The 24,011-nt window shown below is 44.1% G+C and overlaps 1 protein-coding gene across 1 annotated transcript in view; it reads left to right on the forward strand.

Annotated features, from left to right (window-relative positions):
- Positions 1 to 24,011, forward strand: part of fat2 (FAT atypical cadherin 2) — a 69,945-nt gene that overhangs the window by 40,274 nt on the left and 5,660 nt on the right. The window contains exons 16-25 of the mRNA XM_053428917.1: positions 249 to 638; positions 6,454 to 6,665; positions 8,320 to 8,457; positions 8,614 to 8,757; positions 11,672 to 11,869; positions 12,831 to 13,431; positions 13,547 to 13,747; positions 15,925 to 16,082; positions 19,391 to 19,844; positions 22,525 to 22,678. Coding sequence (XP_053284892.1) covers positions 249 to 638; positions 6,454 to 6,665; positions 8,320 to 8,457; positions 8,614 to 8,757; positions 11,672 to 11,869; positions 12,831 to 13,431; positions 13,547 to 13,747; positions 15,925 to 16,082; positions 19,391 to 19,844; positions 22,525 to 22,678 — 2,650 coding nt within the window. The remainder of the gene's footprint in view (positions 1 to 248; positions 639 to 6,453; positions 6,666 to 8,319; positions 8,458 to 8,613; positions 8,758 to 11,671; positions 11,870 to 12,830; positions 13,432 to 13,546; positions 13,748 to 15,924; positions 16,083 to 19,390; positions 19,845 to 22,524; positions 22,679 to 24,011) is intronic.

A 24,011-nucleotide genomic window follows, 5' to 3' on the forward strand; every position in this document is an offset into this window, starting at 1 on the left:
GAATCACCGTGAAACTCTCTGAGCTTTTCTCTCTTTGACTTTGTTCCAGATGAGAACAGTCATAACTTCCTGCCGTGTTTCAATATCCTCACTCTCATCACAATGATGAAACCAAGCAAAATGTAATTTGGTCATTTCCAAACAAATATAGTGAATATTCAAACTGAACTGATTTGTTTTGTTGCTGCTGATCAATATCTTGGATTAGTTTATTTTATTAATCAGTTCTGTGTGTTCACTCTGTGCAGGAATTAACTCGGAGGTGAAGTACTCGCTCCTGGCAGGAGACGACGGTTACTTCTCTCTGGACGAGTTCTCGGGGGTTCTGCGTCTGGAGCGACCTCTGACCTCAGACACCCCGCCCTCCTTCGAGCTGAAGGTGAAAGCCACGGACCGAGGGCTGCCCCGTCACCTCTACTCCATCGCCACCATGACGGTGGACGTGGTGTCCCTGGACAACTACCAGCCCGTCTTCCTGAGCTCCGAGTACACCGCCCAGCTCCCGGAGTCCACGGCGGTGGGGGTGGAGGTGCTGAGCGTCTCCGCCCTCACCACGGACGGAGGAGGCCCGGATGCTGTCGTGTATCGCATCGTGTCCGGTAACGAGGACGGACGTTTCCTGTTGGACTCAAGGACAGGTCAGTGCTCCTCTTCCTCATCGTGTTTACACAACTGGTCCTGGTGAAGCATCAGATCATCTTCCTCAGAGACAGATTCAGTTGTGACTCATTGGACCTCAACATGTCGCACAGCAGAACTTTCCTCTTCCCCTTTCAGAACCGAGTCTCTGTGCTTTAAGTCCAGCTGCATCACTTCATGACATTAAACAGGGATCGGTCATAAAAGCAATAAGGATTTAATCTAAATTCCTTCTGAGGTTCTTAATGAGTGTTTCACATATTTGTAGTTAATTAGTGAAGTCTTTAAATTAAATTCAATATTCTGCTGATATGAATATGCATCAGTTAACTTCCCAGCTAAGGGCCACAGTGTGAAACTTTGCGGGTGAAGTTATAAATTATAATCAGCCTCATCATTGAGAAACTTTACGAGTAATTAGACGACTAACCGGCCAGAAGCTCTTTTCTAAAACTCCTCCTCTGGTTTTCTGAGTTACTTTTCTTTACTTTTTGTTTTTTCCTGAGTTGTGAACGTTGCCTGTTCATCCAGCCTCCGTTTAATTTTTTTTACAATAAAAGTTTCTCTATTTGGATGTAAGTTGAAGTTTGAGGTGGAGTTCTTGGGTCCAGAGTTTCCTCGTGCTCTGTCCCCGGCGGGTTTGGGAATCGAACTGGATTCTGGTTCTTTGGACTCTTGTTGCAGATAAATCATTAAAAGACAGAAGACCCATGATAACTGTTCGCTGCATTAGGTTCAGTGTTTGAGGGAGAGTTTGAAAGTTTGAAACAGCCGAGACGTGGCGATCCAGAACTCTGCAGCAAAAGAAGCTGGGTAAATAAAAAAAGTCTGAACTGATTACATGAATGACCCGGCTGAGAAGAGGCCTTGGGGATAAAGACCTGTAGTGACCTTCTGATGCTGGTCCAGTAATCAGTCAAGAATCAGACACTAAAGACTTTTGGTGTTGAGTTGTTTCAAGTGAGCCCTTGAGTGTCTGGACAATAGGAGGAAGAGGAGGAGGAGGAGGAAGAGGAGGAAGAGGAGGAGGAGGAGGAGAGTTACTGCACGTCTCCTGCTCTTCGGCTGCTTCTGTTTTCTCTCACTGTGAATGTTTGTATCTTCCTCTAATCAATAAATCCCCCGATCGTCCTCGGGCACGGAACAAACACACTTCCTCCTCTTTGTTTACTCACCAACAGGAAACTCAGCTGCTCAGGAATTCAAACCTCTGCTCTTCTGAGTTGTTGGTCCTCGTTGTGCTGTGTGTTGTGTTTCCATTCAAACCATGGATGGACTTAGTTTATATATTTTTCCAAAGCATCGATATCTATGACAGACGTGAGAAGTGAGTGAGATATTAGCTGCAGATGATTTATCAGTAGAAAGTCCCTCAGTAGAGCACAGACCTCTGTCAAGGCCCAGCAGGCCCCTTATGAAGCCACATTGAAATTCACTTGATCCATATTTGCAGAAAGTCATATATCAGATGTCAGATTTTTTCCATCAAGATCCTAAAAGTTTTCTCTTAAAATCTCTTAAAAGAAAGTGAAGGGTTCATTTTTCAGGCGTTGTCATGTGGTCCATCTTTATAATGGCCTGTGTCTCATCCTTTTGTGTAATCAGCTGACAAACAAACAAACAAACAAACAAACAAACACAAGTCCAGGGGTGAAAACATAACCTCCCTGGTCCTCGTAGTGATTATAGCTTCATTAATAAACAGAAACCTCCGAATATAAAGTGGTGATTTTGTTATTTAACTCATCACGAGATAGATTCTTCTTTGTTTGCTTTAATTTGATCCCAAATGAAATGTGTGTTTCCTCCCGAACGACCTTCACACGTCATTAAAACCTGTGAAACTTTGAGGCTTCAGGATCCAGATGTGTTGAGTGAAATATCCACTTCAACTTCAGATGATCCTTTGAGTTCTCTGAGGAGCCTCGTGACGCCTTGAGGACAGAAGGAACTTGTTGTTGACTCACTGTCCCTGTCCCATCTGTCGGGCCGACATCAACGTGGTCGGCACAACAATTTGCGTTTGTTGAAGTTAATTGTGAATCAGTTTGTGTTGTGTGGGGGGGGGTTTGAGATGTGATGGCGCAGAACAGAGGAACGTGTGAAATACAAGAAACTCTCAGTGAAATTGTTATTGTCGCTGTGCACGACACAAACTCTGGTGTGAGTCTGTTGTGCATTTATGAATTTCAATGTTTACAAGTGATATATTGTGTGTGTTTCTTTTGCACAGTGAGAAAACTTGAGAAGAACCTTTGTGGAGAGTTAAGCTTGGTTTGTGTTGGAGGAGTGACGACACATCACAGGTGCACTGTGTGTGTGTCTCTGGTTACACTGTGGTTAAAGGAAACATCAGGTCTACAGCAGCTGCTCATGTTTCCTCCTACAAGTGGACGATGCTGGTGTTTCATAGTTAATTATGGAATACACATTAAAAAGCCAGTTTAGTGCAGTTTGATTGTGTTGAACTTTATTCTGCTTCTTGAGTTGTGTTGTTGTGAGTCTCTGGACCTTTGAAGAAGAGGTTGCTCATGAACGAAGTTTATTGAAAAACTGATTTTGTTCGTTTAGATCGGCTGTGGATCCTGTAAATTTCAAAATGGCCGAAGCAGCCAAACGAGTCTTTGCCTCTCGGGCAAACGGGTTAAAACTCCTGTTTTCTTCCCTGAATAAGAATCTTGGCACTGATTCCACATCAGCCTTTGACTTCCTCCACCACCTGCCACTGCTGCGCTCCTCTAGCTGCTGCTGCTCTATAGAAACAGAACCATTCAAACAATCCAGCACATTTCCTTCAGCCCTCACAGCACGTGAGCAGCAGGTCCCTGCAGATGCTGACGTCCGTCCTTGTAAATCCTGATTGTGCAGGTAATTATGCTAATGAGTCCGATTCATTGTGTTGAAGTCCTGCATTTTGACGGATGCCTGGTTCTCGTGCTGCAGCTCCTGCTCACGCTGCCAGGTTTCCATCAATAAGGAGGTTGGTGCCTGGGTTTCATTGAAAGCAGCCTGAGCTCATTCTGCACAGAGGGAAGCAACTTCTCACTAAGAAGAAACTGGGTGACGGTGATTTGTCACTGTCAACTTAAATTAGTCTGATTCCCACATATCTTAATGACTATACACACACACACACACACACACACACACTCACACACACACACACACACACACACACACGGCTCCTCTTCTTCATCCTGAGATATTTGTGTTCTTCATTTCACGTTTTTGTAGCAGATAGTGTTTTTCAAAAGTAATAATGAGTCCTTTAAGGTTTGACTTAAACCTACAAGCGTCATAAAGAGACGAGAGATTTATGCTTTATCGATTTGATTTTGTGTTTTCAAACCGTATTGTTCAAAAGGTGAGAACTTACAGGTTTGTTTGTGTAGTTCACTTTGTCACCTCCGATACAGAGCAGCTCACAATCCATTCATTGGTGAATCAGGACTATATTAAATGTTTCACACTGTGGATATACAACTGTTAATTAACCAGTAAGCCATGTAAGTGGTTAACATGACCGACTGGTGGGTAAGTAGGTCACACTGGGTTTTGGTGAACACTTGTCAGAGAAGGAAGACGTGCTGCAGCTGTTGGGACAAGTAGCTGTCGAGTGGAAACATGTCAGTTTGAATCACAGCCTCAGAACTGTGACTCAGGCGATAAGTGAAACATCTCAAACTTCACCTGGTTCCTCGTGAAGAAGGAGTCGATGAACAGAACTCAGGTTTACTGGTAAAGAAACGACGAAGAGGAGGGAGACGCGTTCATCAGGAAGCCTGGAGCTGATCCAGCTGTTTCCGGGCAGACGATGGTAGTAAATAAGAATAGATAAAATAAACAGATGAGTAAATAACACAGCGTGGATCATTTCTTCTCAGGCTGTCAAATCTCCTAGATCCCAGAAAAATCAATAAAGTGAGCCGGGTGTGTTCGAGCAGCAAATTATTTACTTGTTGGAACCTGGAGGTGTTTGGTTTGAGGCGAGTGGTGGAGGGATGTTATTGTTGGATCCCGGTTTGGTTTCTCTTAATGAAGCGCGGTGGAGACACTGGCTGGCGGCCCAGAAAGAACCCCCCCCCCCCCCCCCCGCTCTGCTGGAGACCACGAGCCTGTCTGTGTGCGACTCACTGAAGACTGTTCAAAATGATACAACTTGTTTTAAAAATTTCTAATCTCTGGTTTTTAATTGTGTCTATGAAAACTGATAAAAAAGAAAGACTGAAAAGAGAAAAGGTCGATTTCTTTTAAAATGGCATCGAGACAAACAAGATAAAAAATACACACAATAACAAACTATTTCACTAAACACTATTTTAGCTTGAAAATCCAATCTCATATCAAATATCAATGATATTTTCATCCCCAGCAGCTGATAAATTGATCCGTTCTCCCTGAGCTTTCCCGCTCTGTTATAACAGTAATGATAATAACCTTTGATTTTCACTGTCACTCTGTCAACACAGTAATAACCAATAAAAATCACACTCCGTTTGAGGCTGTGATGATGAAATGATCAGAGCAGAGGGAGAAGGAGTCGAAGAGAATCCATCTGTGAAAGTTCAGCAGGTCGGCAGCACGTCGGATAAATGAGGAAAACACAGAATGTCCCTTTAGAGACGAACCTGAATTTACAGGAGCGATAGAAGAGGAGTCAGACGTGTGGAGGACAGAGAGCGAAGGAGACCAGCAGCTGTGGAGAGACGTGTTGTTCCTGAAAGGTTAAACTTCACTGAGATGACAAAAGAGAGAGAGGTCACCAGAGATGTCACACGATACCTCACAAGGGCGGGGGGGAGAGAGGTTAAAGAGAATAGGGTCTGAATGAGGACGAAGGTCACTGAGAATCATTGATCTGAACCTGAATGAATTCAGCTCAATTCTGTGAGTGGAATCCGATCTTTTATGAAGGTCTATTGGTTTCCTCATTTTAAAACCATGAATTAATGAATCATTTCAGACGTGTTATTGAGTTAAAAGTGGATTTTTTACATTCAAAGTTTCTAATTTTCTCAGTTTTGTGTAAATTGGGGTTTTGACTTGACCAGACAAATATCAAGCAGTGTAGTAACTTTTCATGGACAATATTTTGGCTAAATTATTTAAAAAAGCCATTATTCTTCATTGAAATGTTGCTGGATCCTGATCGATATCGATTATCGGGTCCGATCTCATATCGATATGAGATATGTATTATTACACAATACAAAAACTGGCAATGATTCCATGTCGTTATCAAACAAAACAAACGAAAGTGAGGTTTAATGTATTTTAACCATAAACTTTATTTATTACAAATAAGTAATATTTGGTCTTGTAAACTGAACATTTCATCCTCTGTGCCGCTGCTTCACGATATCGTCCCCAGTTCTGAGTCTTCAGCTGGAAACAGTGAAAGAATCTAAAGAAACACTTGAACCTGAGGTTTCATCTTTTATACAAGTCGCTCTTTGTGTTGTTCTTAATTTGATCCACTCGTTCCCACAGCTCAGCCTGAAATATTTGCTGTGTTATGAAAAGAAAACTCGACTGCATCTTGACTTGAGAAAGATTTGTGTCTCTGACGAGGCAGCATGTATTTGTAATGACGGACTACCCCCCCCCCCCCCCCCCCCCCCCCGTGAGGAGGTCGTAGAACTACACAGAACAAAATCAAACGTTTTTTCTATAAGACAAACTTTATTTGATTTCATCACCACAACATTAAATCTGAACACAACACACTTGATATCTTCAAACGAGTCAAATCAACACTTCATGTCCTCAGACTCTTCAGGGAGGATAACTCAGTGTTTGCTCTGTGGTCCTCAGGCCTCCTGACCCTCATCGCTCCTCTGGATTTCGAGGTTTTGCGTGAGTACTACTTGTCAGTGGAGGGAAGTCGGGGGAAGTCGTCCCTCAGTGACATCACCACGGTCATCATCAACGTGACGGACGTGAACGACAACGCGCCGGTGTTCGGACGGGGCGACTACAGCGCTGACATATCAGAGGACCTGTCGCCCGGAGGCCTGGTGATGAAGGTAGAGAGCAAGGCACCGACACACGGGGTTAAACAGGAACTTCAACTTGTTCAAGGATTCACTCGGTTTCATACGTTTTCAGTGAAGCAGACACAACAAGCTCATTTCTAGAGTTTTTATTGAGGGACTGTCTGGAGAAAGTTCAGAGCTTGTACACATGTATCATTACACGAGATATTAAAGGCTAAAACTGGTGTTTGGCCTTTAGATGCAGATATTTTACATATTTTTTTACAGTAAAGTTTACTTCAACATCTGCATCACACTCCGGAGAGCAGAGCTGAAAGTTGAAGTGAAGGTCACATTGAATAAATTAATGTTCTTCATCCTCAAGTGTTCAGAGTGTGAATAGAAACAGAAACATCAGAAATCTTTATTTGAGTCTCTGGATTGAAATGAAATATTTCCAAGTTTCATATTTCTTCCTTATCTGTCGCTTCAGTGTTTCCAGTCCCAACACACACACACACACACAAACACACACACACACACAACATGTCTCAGTATCCACAAATATTCAACACACTCAGATTAACAAGTTTAAAAAATATTGCACAACAGTAAACAAATGAACAACTACACACAAAATATAATAAATCAAAATTCAAGTTTGAGACAAAAACTCATGTGTGAAATATGACACATTAATTCTTCTACGCACACAACGTGAGATGATCTGGCCAATCGAATCGATGACACACACGTGTAACAACTACACACACACGCACACACACACTCATGGTTATCTGACAACATGCCAGCCGTCATCTGTGAGTCCAGCAGCAGAGACAACGCAGCAACAACTCAGCTCAGATGATGAGTCTGTAATCACATGGTTTCATATTTGACATTTTATCTCCCCTTCCTCCATTTATCAGGTGGCAGGAGTTATTGTTACACTGAAGAGCCACAGAATCAGTTTAATTCTAATAAATCTCTATTTTAATGAGTCACTGGCGTCTTTGGTCGAGCACAGAAGTTCCTCTTTGACAAATAAATCAATCTGCTGTTGAAGATTATGATTTATGTTGTCGAACAGGAAATGGACGTCAGGATGTGGAAGACAAGTCTGAACGCAAATCAGAATCAGAATCAGAATCAGAATCAGAAAGTATTTGTTGCCAAGTAGGTTTACACCTACAAGGAATTTGCTCTGGTTATTGGTTCATACAATGAACATAAAAACATAAAAACACAATAAAAACAACACACATAAGAGAAGCAAAGCAACAAAAAGAAACAATATATATTTACTTCTTATTTTCTCCCTTTTTCTAATATTTATACAAAGTAACATTTATTTAGACATAAACATATCTAAATAAAAATATATAAGATATATATGAAAGATATTAAAAGTGAAATGCAAAATGCAAAACTGTGAACAGTGTCAAATTGCAATATGCAATGTAATGCAGTATAATATAAAATAATATCCTTGAGGTGTGGGGGCAGAATCAAAGTCTGAGTCAGGTGGGGGCCTTGTTGATAAGGGTTAGGGTTAGTTTATGAGTAGGGTTAATTATGATCATTAGTAAAATCATGTTTGATTGTGTCCTCATATTGAACAGAAGCTAAAACCAGCTCATATTTATAAACCATAAAGGATTGTTTGTCATTAGAATGTCTCAAAACACATTAACTCTCCCTCCAGGTCTCAGCCACTGATCTGGACGGGCCGATCAACAACCTGCTGCGTTACTCCATCGTGAGCGGAGACGCTCGGCAGCAGTTCTCCATCGACCCCCGCAGCGGAGACATCACCGTGCGGACGGCGGTGGACAGAGAGGAGGTCAGTGTCCGTCTGTGTGTCCAACGAGTACACATGAATACAGAGAAAAGACACAGACCAGGAGGAATCATGTCACAGGCCTGGGGAATAAAGGGGAGTTGATTGAATAAGCAAAAAGAAAACAAATCAAACCCCAGATTCACGTCTCTTCTCCAGATCCCTCACTACTCTCTGACGGTGCAGGCGGCGGACGAAGGGAATCCTCCTCTGTCCACCGCGGTGCACATCACCATCACCATCACTGACATCAACGACAACCCCCCGCTCTTCTCACAGGTCAACCACAACCTGGTGCTGCAGGTGAGTCCACCTGAACCTCTCCAGCAGATACCACAACACTGGGATGGAGCCAGTCCACAGAATGATTATCATCTGTGGTGGACGTTTGGTCCCATCTGTCTGTCAGTGGCTGCAGGTTTCACACTGAGACCCTGATATTATCTGCCTGGAACCAGCTGCTACTTTAAAAAGGCAGACATGACAATTATACGCTGTCCCACAAAACGGGGAACCTCCAGAGGACCAGAGGCCACACGTCTGATTCCCGTGGGCGTCACCTCCAAGACGCCCTGATCACATGACCCGACACTCAGCCAGTAGCAGTCTGAGCTGTTCTGGTTCCCATCGCTGTTTAACAAAGTTTACTTGTTGGAAAAAGAAACTGAAATTTTAACTTTAACCCCTGAGAGCTTCATTTAGAAATGAGACCTTCATCGTTTTCTACGGGGTGGAATGAATTTATTATTCAAGACGTTGAAGCTGCACGGAATATTAAATTTAATCATATTTCCCTCCTAAGATCAATCAGATGTGCGGCTCCCGGTGATTAGAAGTACGCTATCTGCCTTTAACTCTGTTTTATTAATTGCTCTGACCCCTGTGGGACACCGTAGACGAGTCTGGCAGATTCATTGCAGCGTGTTGTGGTTGAGAAAAAGAAAAAAAAACGCTTTAGAAACCGACCACGTCCGCGGCCCGGAGCGCTGAGATGGGAAAAGAAAAAAGAAAAGAACCCCCCCCCCCCCCCCCCCCCCGCCCTGCAGTGGAAGAAAACCGCCGACCTCACGCAAAACCTCTCATGAACAAAACGTCAACAAGTGATATGTAAAATACACGTCAGCCCAGAGAAGAACTTCCTGTTTCCTCAGCTCAAATAACCTGCAGGGGGGGGGCAGCGGTCTCATTCATGTGTGATATTTGACAACTGGATGAGAAAACACAAAGATGGGGACTCGCTTAGACTCGGTGTGTTTTGTTAATATGAGCAGAAAAAGACAAATGACAGCTCTGAGTCGTGTCAAACTGAATCAAGGCTGTGAACCTCCACCTGCTCCGCTCCTGACTGTGTAATGAGCTGCTAATGAAGACTGATGAACTAATTACTCCAGATAATTAAAGAGGAATCACTCAGATCAGTCGTTTCCATCTCTCAGTCCCGTCATGACTCTCACTCTGCGGCTGCTCCCTGGTGGAAAGAGGCTGATCTGGAGGTGAGGAGCTCATTAAAGAGTCCAACACCTAGAGCGAGGTTACTGAACTTCAAACTTGTGTGTGTGTGTGTGTGTTAGTGTGTGTCTGCGTGTGTGTGTGTGTTCATGCCCTAAACACAACTGAACGAAGCAGAGCGACAAACCTCCGACCCTGAACTTGTTCAAATGAAGAATACATCATTCAATATATTGTATTATTCAAGTTTAGAAATCTTTTCTTGCTTTGTTTTTTATTTATAGTTTTTTTATTTGATATGAAGTCAAAGTGGTTAAAGTGAAAGAGACTTTGACCTTTATTAATGTGACATGAGTCTCAGATCGATTTGCACAGACAGACAATAAAAGACCTTCAGAATAGTACATTTCAGAGCCTGCACTTGTACTTGAAGTACTTGAATACTTCACTTTGAACACAAGTATCTGTACTTCTGCTTGAGTACAGAATGTGTGTGTGTTCACCACCTCTGGATGAGGTCGCTCTGACACCCGGTGTTCATCACAGAGCATCAAGTTGTCTCTGGCCGTCGCTCTGTCAGGATTCAAACTCATGTCCAGTCACAGAATTGTTCCAGAGCCAGAGCGTCGCCTCCGTGTGGTTCTGAGTCCAAACTCTGTGATGTCGTCCCATCTGCTGATGTCCCCCCCCCCCCCCCGCCAGCTCGGCCCGATGAAGAAAGAGCAGTGATTGCATTAAGCAGATGGATGTTTGCTGAAACAGGGGAAAGTGAGTTGTCACTTTGCAGGTGCTGCAGAACGTCCTCTCTCCTGTTGATGTCACGTCCCTTTGTTTGTCTTCCTGTCCCTCTCTTTACGACGAGGACATCTGTTGCAGAGCAGTGTTTGTCTGAGGCTGTGGTCGTATTTCACTGAGAGCAGCAGATGGACCCTTACTCCACTATGTGTGTGGAAGTCCTCTGGGCTGCAGCTCAGTGATAAATCTGTGGTGATTCCTGTGATCCAGGAAAACGCTGCCTGGAGTTTGTCTTGTCTCCTGCAGGACAGACACCAACACGTGGACCGATCCAGAGTTTAATCAGATTCGTGTTTGTTCTCATGCTGCTCTGCATCTGTCAGATGTTTCTGTCGGGGGAGGCAGAACTAACATTGTTAGACAGATCTGGACCGGAGGGTGTGAAGCAGCAGCTCTGCTCCTCAGTCCTGATGCTCACAGCTCAGATTCACACTACAGAGCTTTTAGGGATAAGAGCCCACACGTGTGGAATTTATGGAATTTTGAAAACATTCACATCTTCAGGCAATTTTTAAGCCCCCAATTAACTTCCCCTGCAGGTGTTTGAACAGTTAGTGAACACAAGGAGAATATGCAAACTTCCTGAAGGCTCAGGCTGCAGGACATGGGACTCGAACCCTGAACTATCTCGCTGCAACAATTGCACTTACAACTGCACCACCGTGCCGCACACAGAGGAGACGTATTCACAATCCTATGAAGTTTGAAAGACAGAGAAACACCAAGCACCAACACAGAGAGTTAGATTCCTATTTATTTATCGACTCAGCTTCAGCTCAGGCTCCGATCCTCTGGTTATCTTCACTTTATCCATTCTGCCCCCGTGAGGTCACTTCACAGTACAACTCCCCATGTTTCCCTCTGTCTCCACTGTCTGCTGCTGTTTAAACATTCCCTCAAAGAGTAAAATGGCGGTGATAACAGAGAACCTGAAGAGAAGCTTTAACTGCCCTTTGCTCCTCGTCTCCTCCAGGAGGGCGAGGCGGTCGGCAGCAGCGTCCTGCAGCTCGTGGTGACGGACAGGGACACTCCGAGGAACGGCCCCCCCCTCTCCTACCACATCGTGAGCGGGAACGAGGATCGCCGCTTCCACGTGGACCAGGGCGGCCTGCTGTCGCTGTCGGCACCGCTCAGGAAGAAGGTCAAACCCCGACATCAGCTCAAGATACAGGTGAGGAGGCTGAGAGAACTGTTTCCTGTTCTCCACTTTACATCCACCTCTTACTCTGTTGTCTCATCCTCTATCCTACGTGGGGCTGTTGTCATATCTGTATATATAAAAATGAAGATCTCATAAATTGGCTCACTGTGAAAAACCAAAGTGCTCATTTGAAATCCTGGTGCAGCAGTAAACCTGTGATGCTCTGCGGCTCGCCCCTCGTGGCATCAGGTTGTTAAAGTCGTTTTTATATGAGTCGTTTATCAATCCACTGGAGAGTCGCCTGCACGTTCCTCTTCTTCATCGTTCCCTGGATGTGGAGTCAAGCCAGCTCAGTGTTAGATCCCAGTTAAGTGGACAGTGTTGTCCTTCAGGGCTCATGAATATCAACTTGTGCAACAAAGACAGGAACGTGTGTCCCTGTGAATACACATCTGAACTGTTAATATCGTGAGAAGGAGTTCATCCAGAGTTTAACGACATGTTTCTCTGAGAAAAGGTTATTATCAGGTCGCAGTGGTCGAGGCGTCTGAAGAACTGAAAGCATTTCTGAGTACAGCTGCAGAATGCATGTCAGTGGATTTCCATTGGTCTGTCTTAATGTGATCTGGGGTTTAAACACAGCTTATTGATGCTGTTTGGGAAAATAACTGCATGTTTTCATCTTATCAATGTTTTAAAAATGTGTTTCTCTGCCCGACTTCCCCTCCGGTCAGTGTTTAACTCCACAACACGGTTCAGCAGGCGAGAGGACGTGTGATCTGTAATAAGAACTGTTCTCTGATCAGATGTTTGACTCGTTCATCTGGTTCCTTCTCAGACGCCTGAAACTGTTAAACTGTCCCGTGAACAGCAAGAAGAGAAGATGTTTGTTTTGAAAATCCAACACATGTTTTTCTGCAAAAACAAAATGTTAGGAGCTGAAATGGTCTGAATGAACTTTGTGGTTTGTCTCCATGTTTCCTCCCTGCAGGTGACGGACAGCGGCCACCCCCCCCTCTCCTCCATCTGTGTGGTCAACATCAACGTCACCGAGCAGAGCAAGTACCCCCCCTCCGTGGTCCCTCTGGAGGTCTTCATCACCACCTCCGGGGGCCTGTTTGCCAACCGGGTCATCGGCCGGCTCCACGCGTCGGACCAGGACCTGGAGGACGTGCTCTCCTACAAGCTGGTGTCAGAGAGCCCCCCCGGAGGCGTGTTCTCCGTCGACCTCGCCGATGGGAAGATCTGGGCGGATGAAAACCTGGAGGAGAGCTCGTATTCACTCAACGTCAGCGTGACCGACGGGAAGTTCAGCGTGTGGACCGGGGTCAAAGTTCACGTGTGGGCGGCCGACCAGAGGGCGCTGGACTCCGGCCTCACGCTGCAGCTGGACAGGATGTCACCAGAGGAGTTTCTGGGAGATCACTGGAGAGGCCTCCAGCGCAGCCTGAGCCAGGCTCTGGGTTTACCCCGACAGGAGCTCCACCTGGCCAGCCTGCAGCAGCAGCCCGACGCCCAGGTGCTGGAGCTGCTGCTGATCTGGAGGCAGCCGAGTGGACTGGTCCGGAGTCTGCCGACCAGCCGGCTCTCAGGTGATCACACTGTTCTGTTCTTAATGTATTACCACTGCTTGATATGAAGAGAACATGATGGAGGACATTTTCTTTGAAGCGTCTGTTTGAACCTGAAACCTTCTCCCTCGTGCAGGAGTCATATCAAACATGGAGGACTCTCTGGGCCTCAGCATCCCCCGGGTGAGTCACAACGGCTGCCTGGACGCCGGCTGTCCACCGCGAGGCTGCAGGAACGCCGTCCGGCTGACGGGAGAGCGGCTCGGCCATTTCACCACCGCCAGAGCCGGTTACATCACCCCCCACCACGCCTGGGAGAGCGTCTGCCCCTGTAACGGTACGTGAGTGAATACATTTCAAACCCATAGCACTCTGGTGTTTTAATGAGGTTTGGTTTTGACAGTTTAGAATTTTAACACATCGTCTCTTTCTAATCTAAAACTCAGTGAAGCTGCGTCTCTAGTTTGATCTAATCTCCTTTTTAACTGTCCTCAGATTACTAACTCAGATTAAAGAGCCCTCCTCTCTTTACCTGTTAATCCCGCTGCAGTAGATCCCTCAGCTTTGACCTGAGGGGATCGAACCCGTCTGGTGTGAATGTGGGTTCGTCGTTAGCTTCAGTGACAGTCCACAGAACATCTGAGCGGCGGCGGCGCCTCAGTGGATCGGGCTCCGTGATGCTCGTTGGCATTCCTGAGAGGATTAGAGCAGAATGAAGGTCGTTGAGGTGTCAGCTTGTCTGGATTCCTCTGGAAGCTCCTCTGGATATTTTGACGTCTTTGGTTTTAAGACGTTTTGTAGATAAGGAGTCGAGTGAGATTCTCAGATTTAGACATTTATTTTCATTCTTTAAATCACCGAATAACATCATTATGTAAACGTACAACAACACAATAAGTTTGATAGGTTTAATACTTGATTTGAACTCAAAGGTTCCATTCTATAAATCTTTCTCATAGATGTTTTCTGTCATTTTATATAGTTCTTATCATACTGAGATATGTCAATCCATCATCAATCAACTTTTGTTGTTATAGCCCGTATTCACAAATAGCAAGAGTGAGTCAAAAGTACCAAAGAACACAAGAGAGAAGAAATGAGAAAAGTGATTACATTTTATTTAAAGGTTATTGAATCTGTGACCTTTTCAACAATGTAAAGTTTGATTATTAAGATGTATTTTATGTGTTAGACATTAAAATCCAGCCGGGGTTTTAATCTGAGGATTTTTAAGACAGTAACAAACTTCATTGAGTGTTTTTTGATTTTTCTCCGGAGAGCTGCTGTGGAAGACAAGGTCAAAAAGAAAGTTAGTGAATTCAAATCCCGCTGCAGGCACAGTGGTTTTCCCCCGACAGAGACTGGGAACATGTTGTTACTGAAGCTTCCCACAGGCCTCATCAAAGTTTCATATTGGAACCAGTAGAAAACAGAGAAGGAACCGAGCAGGAGAAGTTTTGTCTGAACACTAATCCGCTCCCTTCTGCTGCTGGAGCATCATCGATCCGTCCATTCATGGATCCACTCATCTTTCATTCAGTCCCTCTTCCCCTCGGCTCGGCTGCTCAGACTCTTCTCTGATCACTTGCTCTGTTTTTATTTATGCCTTTGGACATTTTAGTTTTTCAGCTCTTGGCGATTTTCCACTTATAAAGATCAAACTATTTGAAAAAGAATACACGTTTCTCTTTCTCTCTCTCTTTTCGTTTTTGTTCTGTCAGATGTGAACTCATTACGTTGAGTTTACAGCGTGTTTCATCTTCTTCATGTGGCCTCAGGTGAAAGTGGAAAAACAACTCTCGCCTGCACGGCTTTGTTTTTCTTTTTCTTTTTCTTTTGTAAGTTTTTTGGCCTTGAGTGTGAATCTGAAAAGGGAATTTGGTGCCTTCAGAAGTTCAGGTAACAAGAATCTATAAAAACTCGACTGGATCGTGTCAGAGATATTTTATCTTTTATCACTTCAAGTCTTTAAACTCTACTCTCATTTGTTTTCAGTGCCAATTATCAATTGCAGAGTTGCTTTTACTTTATTAAACTGAAAATACCGATCAGGCCGAACCCGTCTTTCTGCTTGTGCCGTCAAAATGCAGCATGAATAAAATCTGAAACACATTAAATATTCCAACAAAGTTCAACATTATTATAAATGTTCAAATATCTTTTTCAAACATGTCTGACTAAGATCAAGCTGAGCAGAATGTTTTGAAGATGAAAAAATTAAAAAAATAAACCCAAAAGATCCCAAAGGTGTTGGATAAATAAATACAAGTCAATGTGGAAAAAACAAAGAGGCTGAAAATGAAACTTCAAAACTAAGAATATTTTAGTTGTTTTGTTTGTGTATTGATGGATTTTCCATATTGATGAATGATTTATATCTTTTGATTGAGCTCAGTGACCCTGAGGTGACGTTTTGGTCCAAACACACAGAAATATGATTTCAAATGATATAAAAAAACAGCAGGGGCGTGTTTTGTCTGCATATTTTTCATTTTCCGTGTCCCTGTGTTTCAGAGACAGCACTGAGGTTCGATGGTAAATCTTACCTGAAGTACCTGCACAGGATGGACGAGGACAACCACGAGTTCAAACTGTCGCTGAGGTTCAAGACCTTCCAGGATCGAGGCCTCATCGCGTCGGCCAACAGCTCCAACGACTGGGGGCTCCTGCAGGTGAGTGTCTCTGAGGCGGCAGCTCAACAGATCAGGAGACTTTCACACACTTGTTGGAACAACTTTCTGCAAGAACTTCTCTGATGTGACTCGCTTAAGACGCACAGGAGCCTAAAACTGGTTTAAAACCCCATTTATTATCCACAACTTGGCGTCTACTGGTTCTTTTCTTCAATATGAAAGTGCGTAGCGGCTCCACAGGTTGGCTGCTCTGTTAACTGGGTGCGTGCACATTTCAGTTGCTTTCAAAATTATACTTGGTCCAAGGAAGAACCAGGAAAGAAATCACCTGCTCTGTTTGTCAGTGTGAAACAAGAAGCTCGCTCATCGTCTGTTAGATGGAAATGTCACAACGGCTCGGAAAGATAAAATGAAAAAGAACTTGTGTGTGGGTGTTTGTGTGTTTGGGTGTGGTTGTGGGTGTGGATGTGGGTGTGTGTGTTTGGGTGTGGGTTTGGGTGTATGTGTGTGTGTTATCTCTCTGCAGTGAGGCAACTTCTATTTAACACCGGTCCAAAACAAACGGTTCGTCCTGCTCACGTGAGACTAAAACCTTTGTGGACATGTCTCAACGTCTCTGGAGAACAAACACAAAGTGAAAAACATTGTGTCAAGAAATTTAATTACAACTGAAGGAAATGTGGGAAACGATTGTTTCCATTCATCCACAGGAAGAGTGATCGTTGTGTTCTCCTCTGAGCCGGCAGCTCATTCACTTTGCTCTCTGAGTGTCGCTGCTGTGCAGAGATTAAATCTCCTCCTAATTTTCCAGCAGTGTTCGTGTAATGTTGTCGTTTGACGTTAATTTACCGTCACAAAGATAAAATCTGAGAGCAGCTGATTTAATCTACTTGAGTTCTCTCCAGGGAGCAGCAGCCGAGATGAGTGAAGCCTCTCATCACGTTTCAAGCTCCGATTGATAAACACAACCGGCTGCTCCACTGAGAGCTTCTCAAATGTCAATATGATGTCTGCTGCTCTGAGCCGGCTGTCGTGTTTTCAGTTCAAGCTTCACGTTCTCTGAAATATTTGATATTTGACCAATTTAGTCTTTCAGGTTTGAAGAACACAGCAGATTATCCGCTCACAACAACTAGAACATGTCTGGTTGTTCAGGTGAGGGGTCGACCTCAGGAGGACAGTGATGACCTTTGTGTTTGACCTCAACACCTCAATGAACATCAGAGCTGGGATTAAGCTCCACCTCTGGATCCTGTAGCCGGGGGTCCACATCTGGATCAGCTCATCACCGCTCCTTTGATTTGAGAAGTGAACTCGGAGGCTTTGAGATGAATTGACACGTTTCTTCTGGAGTCGTGGAGGGAAGAGAAAGATTCATCTGGCTGCCGTGATGAAAGGTCTCCTGCGTCATGTGACAGGGACACTCCCACTAACATGGAGGAGGCAGGGTTCTTATATACCTGGTCCCCTGATCTTATTAACTTAATAAAAATAAATAAAAGTAAATATTAGAGTTCAGCTGAGACGTCCAAATGATCTTTAAAAACCTTTTAAATTCAACTTATAGTGTAAAATTATAAAATTATGTTATTACTCTATAAATCCTCCTCCAGGAACCTGGTCTGATAACTGAAGGAGGGTCTGTTCCTGCTCATCATTAACCTCCACTGTACCGAATCTCCTCTAATGAACCAGAGCATGTTCATGCATATTCCCTCAGCCTTGATTCCACTGTTACACGCGTGTGCATGTACATGTGGACGTGGATGGTGAAGCTGTTCCCGTGTTGATTTATTATGTACAAATCAAAGTGAGCACGCTCCACTCACTATCACACCTCTGTGTGTGTGTATGTGTGTGTGTGTGTGTGTGTGTGTCTGTGTGTGTGTGCATCACATCCAGGCTGAGTACACACGTGTGCAGCAGTCGTTGTTGAACTCGTTGACGCTCCCCACAGGAAGCTCTCAGTGCCTGAGTCTCCTCTCTGAGTCGTTGATTTATGGAATCGCGAGGCACTGAAGTCGTGGAGCTTCATCCCTGTGGACTTGGACTTGACACTGTGCTCGTGCTACATGCGCTGAGCTGATAAAACAAGCCTGAGTTTATCAGAGGGGGAATCTCTCATCACATATCCACCACACGACACAGATTCATGTAAAATGGATGAAGAGACAAGCGACAGGCGCCTCACACGTCTCCAGGTTCTCACTCGTTCCTCTGCCAGAGCTTCAGCGTCCTCCCCTGATAAGATCCAGAGCCAGAGCTGCTGTCATTGATCCACGTGAAGGACTCTGCAGGTCGACCCTCATAACTGAATCACTCCTGTTGGTTTGTTCAGAGCGAGCCTCTGGTAGGAGCAGAGAGAGAATCAGCCTGAGCGTTGAGGAGTCTCTTCACGAACAACAACAGAAAAACTCCGGGAAGGAAAAACAAAACAAGAGCTTCATGTTCAAGAGGCGCCAGTCGAGCAGATCGCCATCAATAATGCATCGCGGCCTTCGGCGTCCAATGGGCTGATGCTTCACAATTTGCAAAACACACACTGCATGGGTTTATTTAATAGGGAAGATATAAGGGCTCTTATGATACATCCAGAAAACATGAATAGATAAAAAGCTGCTGGCTTGTTAGTTTGAGAGATCGCTGAGCGAGCAGAAACGTTAAGAGGCTTCCGCTGATGTTGATGAAAAGCTCAGTGTGTGTGTCTGTGTGTGTGTGTGTGTGATCTGTGTGGTGTTGTACACGGGAAACATCAGCAACACAGAAGGTTGCCAGCGAGTAACACAAACGACTTGTCAACAGCAGTGTTTGTCTTCTGAGCGTCTTCACCCTCCACAGACAGAACAGCTCGAATGTGATGAGTCACTGGAGACGCTGATTTAGTTGTTTAGTAATAATTAGATTTTAGTTTTTCGGGCCTCAGACGCTGATTTAAGTCACAACATGGATCTAAAGTTTACTTCAGCAGCATTTGAAGTTTTAAATCAGAATTTATCAAGTCGATTATGTATAATTTATACATTTTAGAGACAAACAATGTTTCTCAGATCAAGAGAAATTAACAAACAACATTTCACTGTGACAAACTTTCTCTCAGGTCCTGTTACTCTTAAAGTTCTTTGTGATTAAAAACAAGAGAACGATTTAACTCTGCAGTTTACCTGAGGTTAAGAGTCTGGGATTAATCTTCACAGCTGATAAGAGTTCACTGATCTTATCCCACTTGACTTAAGATCCCGACTCTTTCAAGGTTCTTTCATTAAACCGTAACTTCTCGTTTCTTCTGCTAAACAATAACTCCTGCTTCTTATCTTGTTGTGTTAATGAACCTGTGTGTCTGTCCTCAGCTGACCAGCGGGGAGCTGCTCTTCAGGTTCAGCTGTGGAGACGCCCCCCCCGGTTCGCTGCTCCTCAGGTCTGCTCCCCTGTCGGACGGCCGGTGGCACAGCGTCCTGCTGGAGGTCAACTCCACCGCCCTGAGGCTGACCCTGGACCAGCAGCACCCGGCCTCCAGCGCCCTGGCCGAGCCGTGCCGGATGATGCGCTCCCAGGGTGCTTTGCTGTTCGCCTCGTCTTCACAGGGCTCCCCCCCCGAGGTCCACGGGCACCTGCCTAACTTCAGCGGCTGCCTGGAGGACCTGGAGCTGAACGGGGATCCGATCAGAGCGGGCGACGGGGGGGAGTGGACGGGTCCCGGGAGCCGGAGGGTGTTCGGAGTTCACCAGTGCTGCAGCCGAGCCGGAGCCTGCCACGTCAACCCGTGTCTGAACGGAGGCGTCTGCCAGGAGGACGCTGCCGGAGGTGAAAACACCAGTAACACAACTTTCACCTCAATTTATACAAAATGAACTCAACGCACAAACTGACAGGAAGGTGCAACAAGAAACACTGTCCCTCATGTCACAGGGCTGTACTCAGGAAAAAAAAAAATATATATATTAAAACTGAAATTAATATTATGTTAATACATAATTACCATGATATTGAGAAAATGAGAAATAGGAGAAATGTCAGAAAGTAGTGAAAAGTTTTAATGATTTTCCACATCTTAAAATGATGGATTTATATTGTTTCATTCAAGCCGTTCAAACCCAAATATATTCATGTTGGTATCGAACATGAAGGAAAACTTCAATTAACCTGTTTTTTGTAAAAACCTGCAAAACTAAATTTGATAAAAAACCAAACAGAATTTTAAGATAAAAAATGACACAGTCTGTGTTTCTGCAATTAAAAAAGATTTTAGAAATCTCCTCCACAGCTGAGACTTACTGTTAAATGTCAGAAACATGATGACATCAGGTCCAAGTGACCAGTGAAGATACTGAAGAAACCTTTTTAAATCCCAGAGAAGCCAAAGTGACATTTCAGTGAAGCGATCAGGTCGAACTGACCAATCACCTCCTGTCCTGAACCAACCCTCCATCCAACACACACCACAGAAACCAATGAGCATTTATACCTTTAAAGAAAATCTAATTAACCTGCTCTTGGTTGGTTTTGATCTTTTCATGATGTTTATTCATTTTAAAAACAAACGTCAGAAAACAGACGACTGGTTAAACATCTGGTTTGAGCTCCAGCTCCGGGTGATGAGCCACAGGTCGTCTGTAGCGGCTGCAGGTTCGATTCCCACTTGGACTCTGCACTTTAAACCCGAATCAAGTGGAATCGAATTGGGCGTCATGCATCTGAAATCTGTAATGTCAGGTTCTTATTATTAAATAAGAAATAAACAGCAAATTAAGCCTTTTCCAGAAACTATTTACAGCTGTCCTCTCAGTCCGACTCGAACCACAACTCTGGACATGTTGACCGTTTGTGGTCACATGTTCGTTTGAGGTCATCACTGATTGGTTCTTATATGATCAGGTATAGGCAGAGTACAAAAGACAGAATATTGGTATCAGGGAGGTTCTGCATCATGTCCCAGAGAAGAGGACGTCTGCCGGCGTGAATTCTTATTTTCTCAGAGTAGCAGCTGATAAGCTCACAGAGGCTTTACAGTCATATTATTCTCATGAGTCTCTGTGAGTCGGAGGAAACGAGTTCCCTTCTTTGGAAGGTGGAGATGAAAACAAAGGTGAAGCTGCAGCAGATACAATCTCTGTGATTTGTAAGAAGCAAATGAAACCCACAAGCTTTTATCAGAAACCTGCCGCCTGCTGGTATTTCTCCTTTCCCAGTTAGATCAGTGATCTGCATCATTTCTCATTTTCCTTTAGTGCAATAAGAACTTGTCCACTGTGTCTCTGTGGACACGAGACAGGAGGCTCCAGTCGGGTTTCACTTTGGGCAAATCACATTTCAGTTATAATACAGGCAGAAACAATAGATAAATAATATTTCCCCAAAGATCCTTCTGGGTGAAGACAATGTGATCAGACAGATGAAGGCAGTGGATGATTCTTTATGTTTTACTTTAGGATATAAAGTTGTTTCCCCAAAACTGTTTTACTGAGGATTCGATTTAGTTTTCCTTCTGAGACGGAGAGAAGAGATGAAGAGACGTGAAGTCAAACACAGAAACAGATGAAAACAGAGAAACCGAGCTTGTTCTCTAATGTCAGGGAACCAAAGAAACTTTTCTTTTAAAAATGATATTAACACGAGAAACCATGTGTAACCAAGTTTAAGTCAGTGACCTTTGTTCTGGGCGGATCCTCCCTGAGGAGGCGTGGCCTTGGCTCTGTGACAGACAGACTCTGGTTTGGCAGCGTTCCTGTCACGACGTGCAGCCGGCGAGGGTCTCGAGCGGTTTGATGCCGGAACAATGTTCCAATTACTGAAATAAGCTTCAGCGAGATAACTCTGGACGGGAATGGAAAAGCTCACGAGTGCTGACAAAAGAAAAAGTTAACGAGAAAACCCAAACGACAGAGGAGCCGAACAGAAAGGAAAAGTTAAATACACACAAACAAGAACGACAAATATAAAACTTAACGTGTTGAGTCTGAGTCTCTCACAGTTCAGATTTCAAACGTGTGTGATCTTTATGATTCTCAGTGTTTGTCTGTGGTCGCGATTTTTAAAATCAGTAAAGATTTGTTTAGCACTGACAAAACAAACAACTAATGAATAAACTAATGAATGGTGATAACTCATCAGTCCTGTGAGGACTTAACGACAGGTTGTTGGTTTGAGGCCCAGCCCTGACTCCACCCATCACATACAGACTGATAACATGAGACTCAGAACAGTTTGTGTTGTTTCCTGCTCCGTGTGCTTTGCTCTGTTTGTCCCTGTTTCACCTGGATGAAGAGAAAACTTTACAGATCAGTGAAACTCTCAGACTTGATATCACGTTCTGTTCAGTTTCTCTCAGGCTGATTTTTATCTTTAAATATCAAACACCCTCTCGTGCTCCGCGGCCGAAGCAGTTTGACCTCTGCTTTGATTACTTACTGTCCGTGGGGGGAGACGCTCTGTGGCTTTGATCAGTGGCTCTTGTCTCAGACGTCCTGCTGTGATGTGTCCACAGATCCACGCTGCAGGTGTGAGGGACTCTTCCACGGCGCCCGCTGCGAGCTGGACGAGAACCCGTGTGCGTCCCAGCCATGTGTCCACGGCCGGGTGTGTGTCCCCAAGGCTCAAGGCTACATGTGCAACTGCTCCCTGGACGACGCTGACGCACGGTACACACACACACACACACACACACACACACACACACACAGATACACACACACACGGAGTAATATACTTCTTACCGCAGCATAGTTGTTAAAACCAGTTTTTTATAGATTTAACGTCCAATATTTATTTGTTTTTTTATTGAGGCCTAATATAATGAACAGACTGTTATGAATAATGAAAATGGGAAACAACTATTAATATAATCTTTAATATTTCGACATTAATTGATCGAGACCAAAACCAGCAGATTAATTGATGAGAAAATGTATATTTCCGCCCAACAAATAATTTCCTTCTCCACAATTATAATAATAATTCCAGGCACAGCCCATAAGACAAAAAAACAATTTGCATGTTTATGTGATTGCCCCCACACTCACACACACACACACACACACAAACACACAACCAGTGGGTTTTATTCCCCTCACATCACCGTCATCCGCCCGATAGCAGGACACGTTCGAACCAGATTACTGCAGCATTTGTATCTTCCTCCATCCACTCGGTCCTGGTGGGAATTGAACGCGCTCCGTGGTCCAGGTGGCGCTTGATTAACTCGCTGAATGAAGAATGGCCGGCGCTGAATGGTAATTACAGGAAGTGGGCGCTTGCTCTGTGACTTGTGAAGCTCACAGATGTGATCTCGTGCTGTGACGGTGTGTTGATGTGTTCTGATAATTATCTGAACGTGTGCGTCTCCGTCTCTGGAGGAAAACAAGATGTGTGTTGTGTGTTTTCAGTCACGCATCCACTACACAAAGACACAGGACTTCACCTGTCACGTTCAATATCTCTATTAGTTCCAAGTCTGAGAGTGAGAGAGAAAAATCAAACTGATGCAATAAGTCAGTTAATCAACGGCAGAAAGTTTATTAATCTGAGCATTTGTGTCTATTTTTACTAAAGTGACAAATATTTGAATGGTTCCAGAGGATTTGCGACTTTTTCCACTTTGTATTAAACGGAAATTCTTTAGGTTTTTAATTGAAAAATCTACAATCAGACGATACGTTGGAATATTTATATTAATAATCAATATCTGTGCTGGTGACAGCTGAGGCAAGAAGCTTTAATGGTTTGTGATTTTTTCTCTGGTGTTCACTTTAACTCAAAGGTCAAAGGTCACTATGGGTATAACACATATATAATAATAAAAAAGGTCCAGGGTCAACTTGATTGGTTGTTCAACTAAATATGAATGAATTAATAATACGTCTTATATAATAAGACTTTAAAAATGACAAACGATTCATAAGTTCTTCAGATGTCACAGCACATTATTTAAATTCTCAAACCCTCAAGTGGAAAACATCTTCACATCAGCTCATT

The sequence above is a fragment of the Pleuronectes platessa genome, chromosome 8 (genome assembly GCF_947347685.1).
Source record: "Pleuronectes platessa chromosome 8, fPlePla1.1, whole genome shotgun sequence".
Classification (NCBI taxonomy): Eukaryota; Metazoa; Chordata; class Actinopteri; order Pleuronectiformes; family Pleuronectidae; genus Pleuronectes; species Pleuronectes platessa.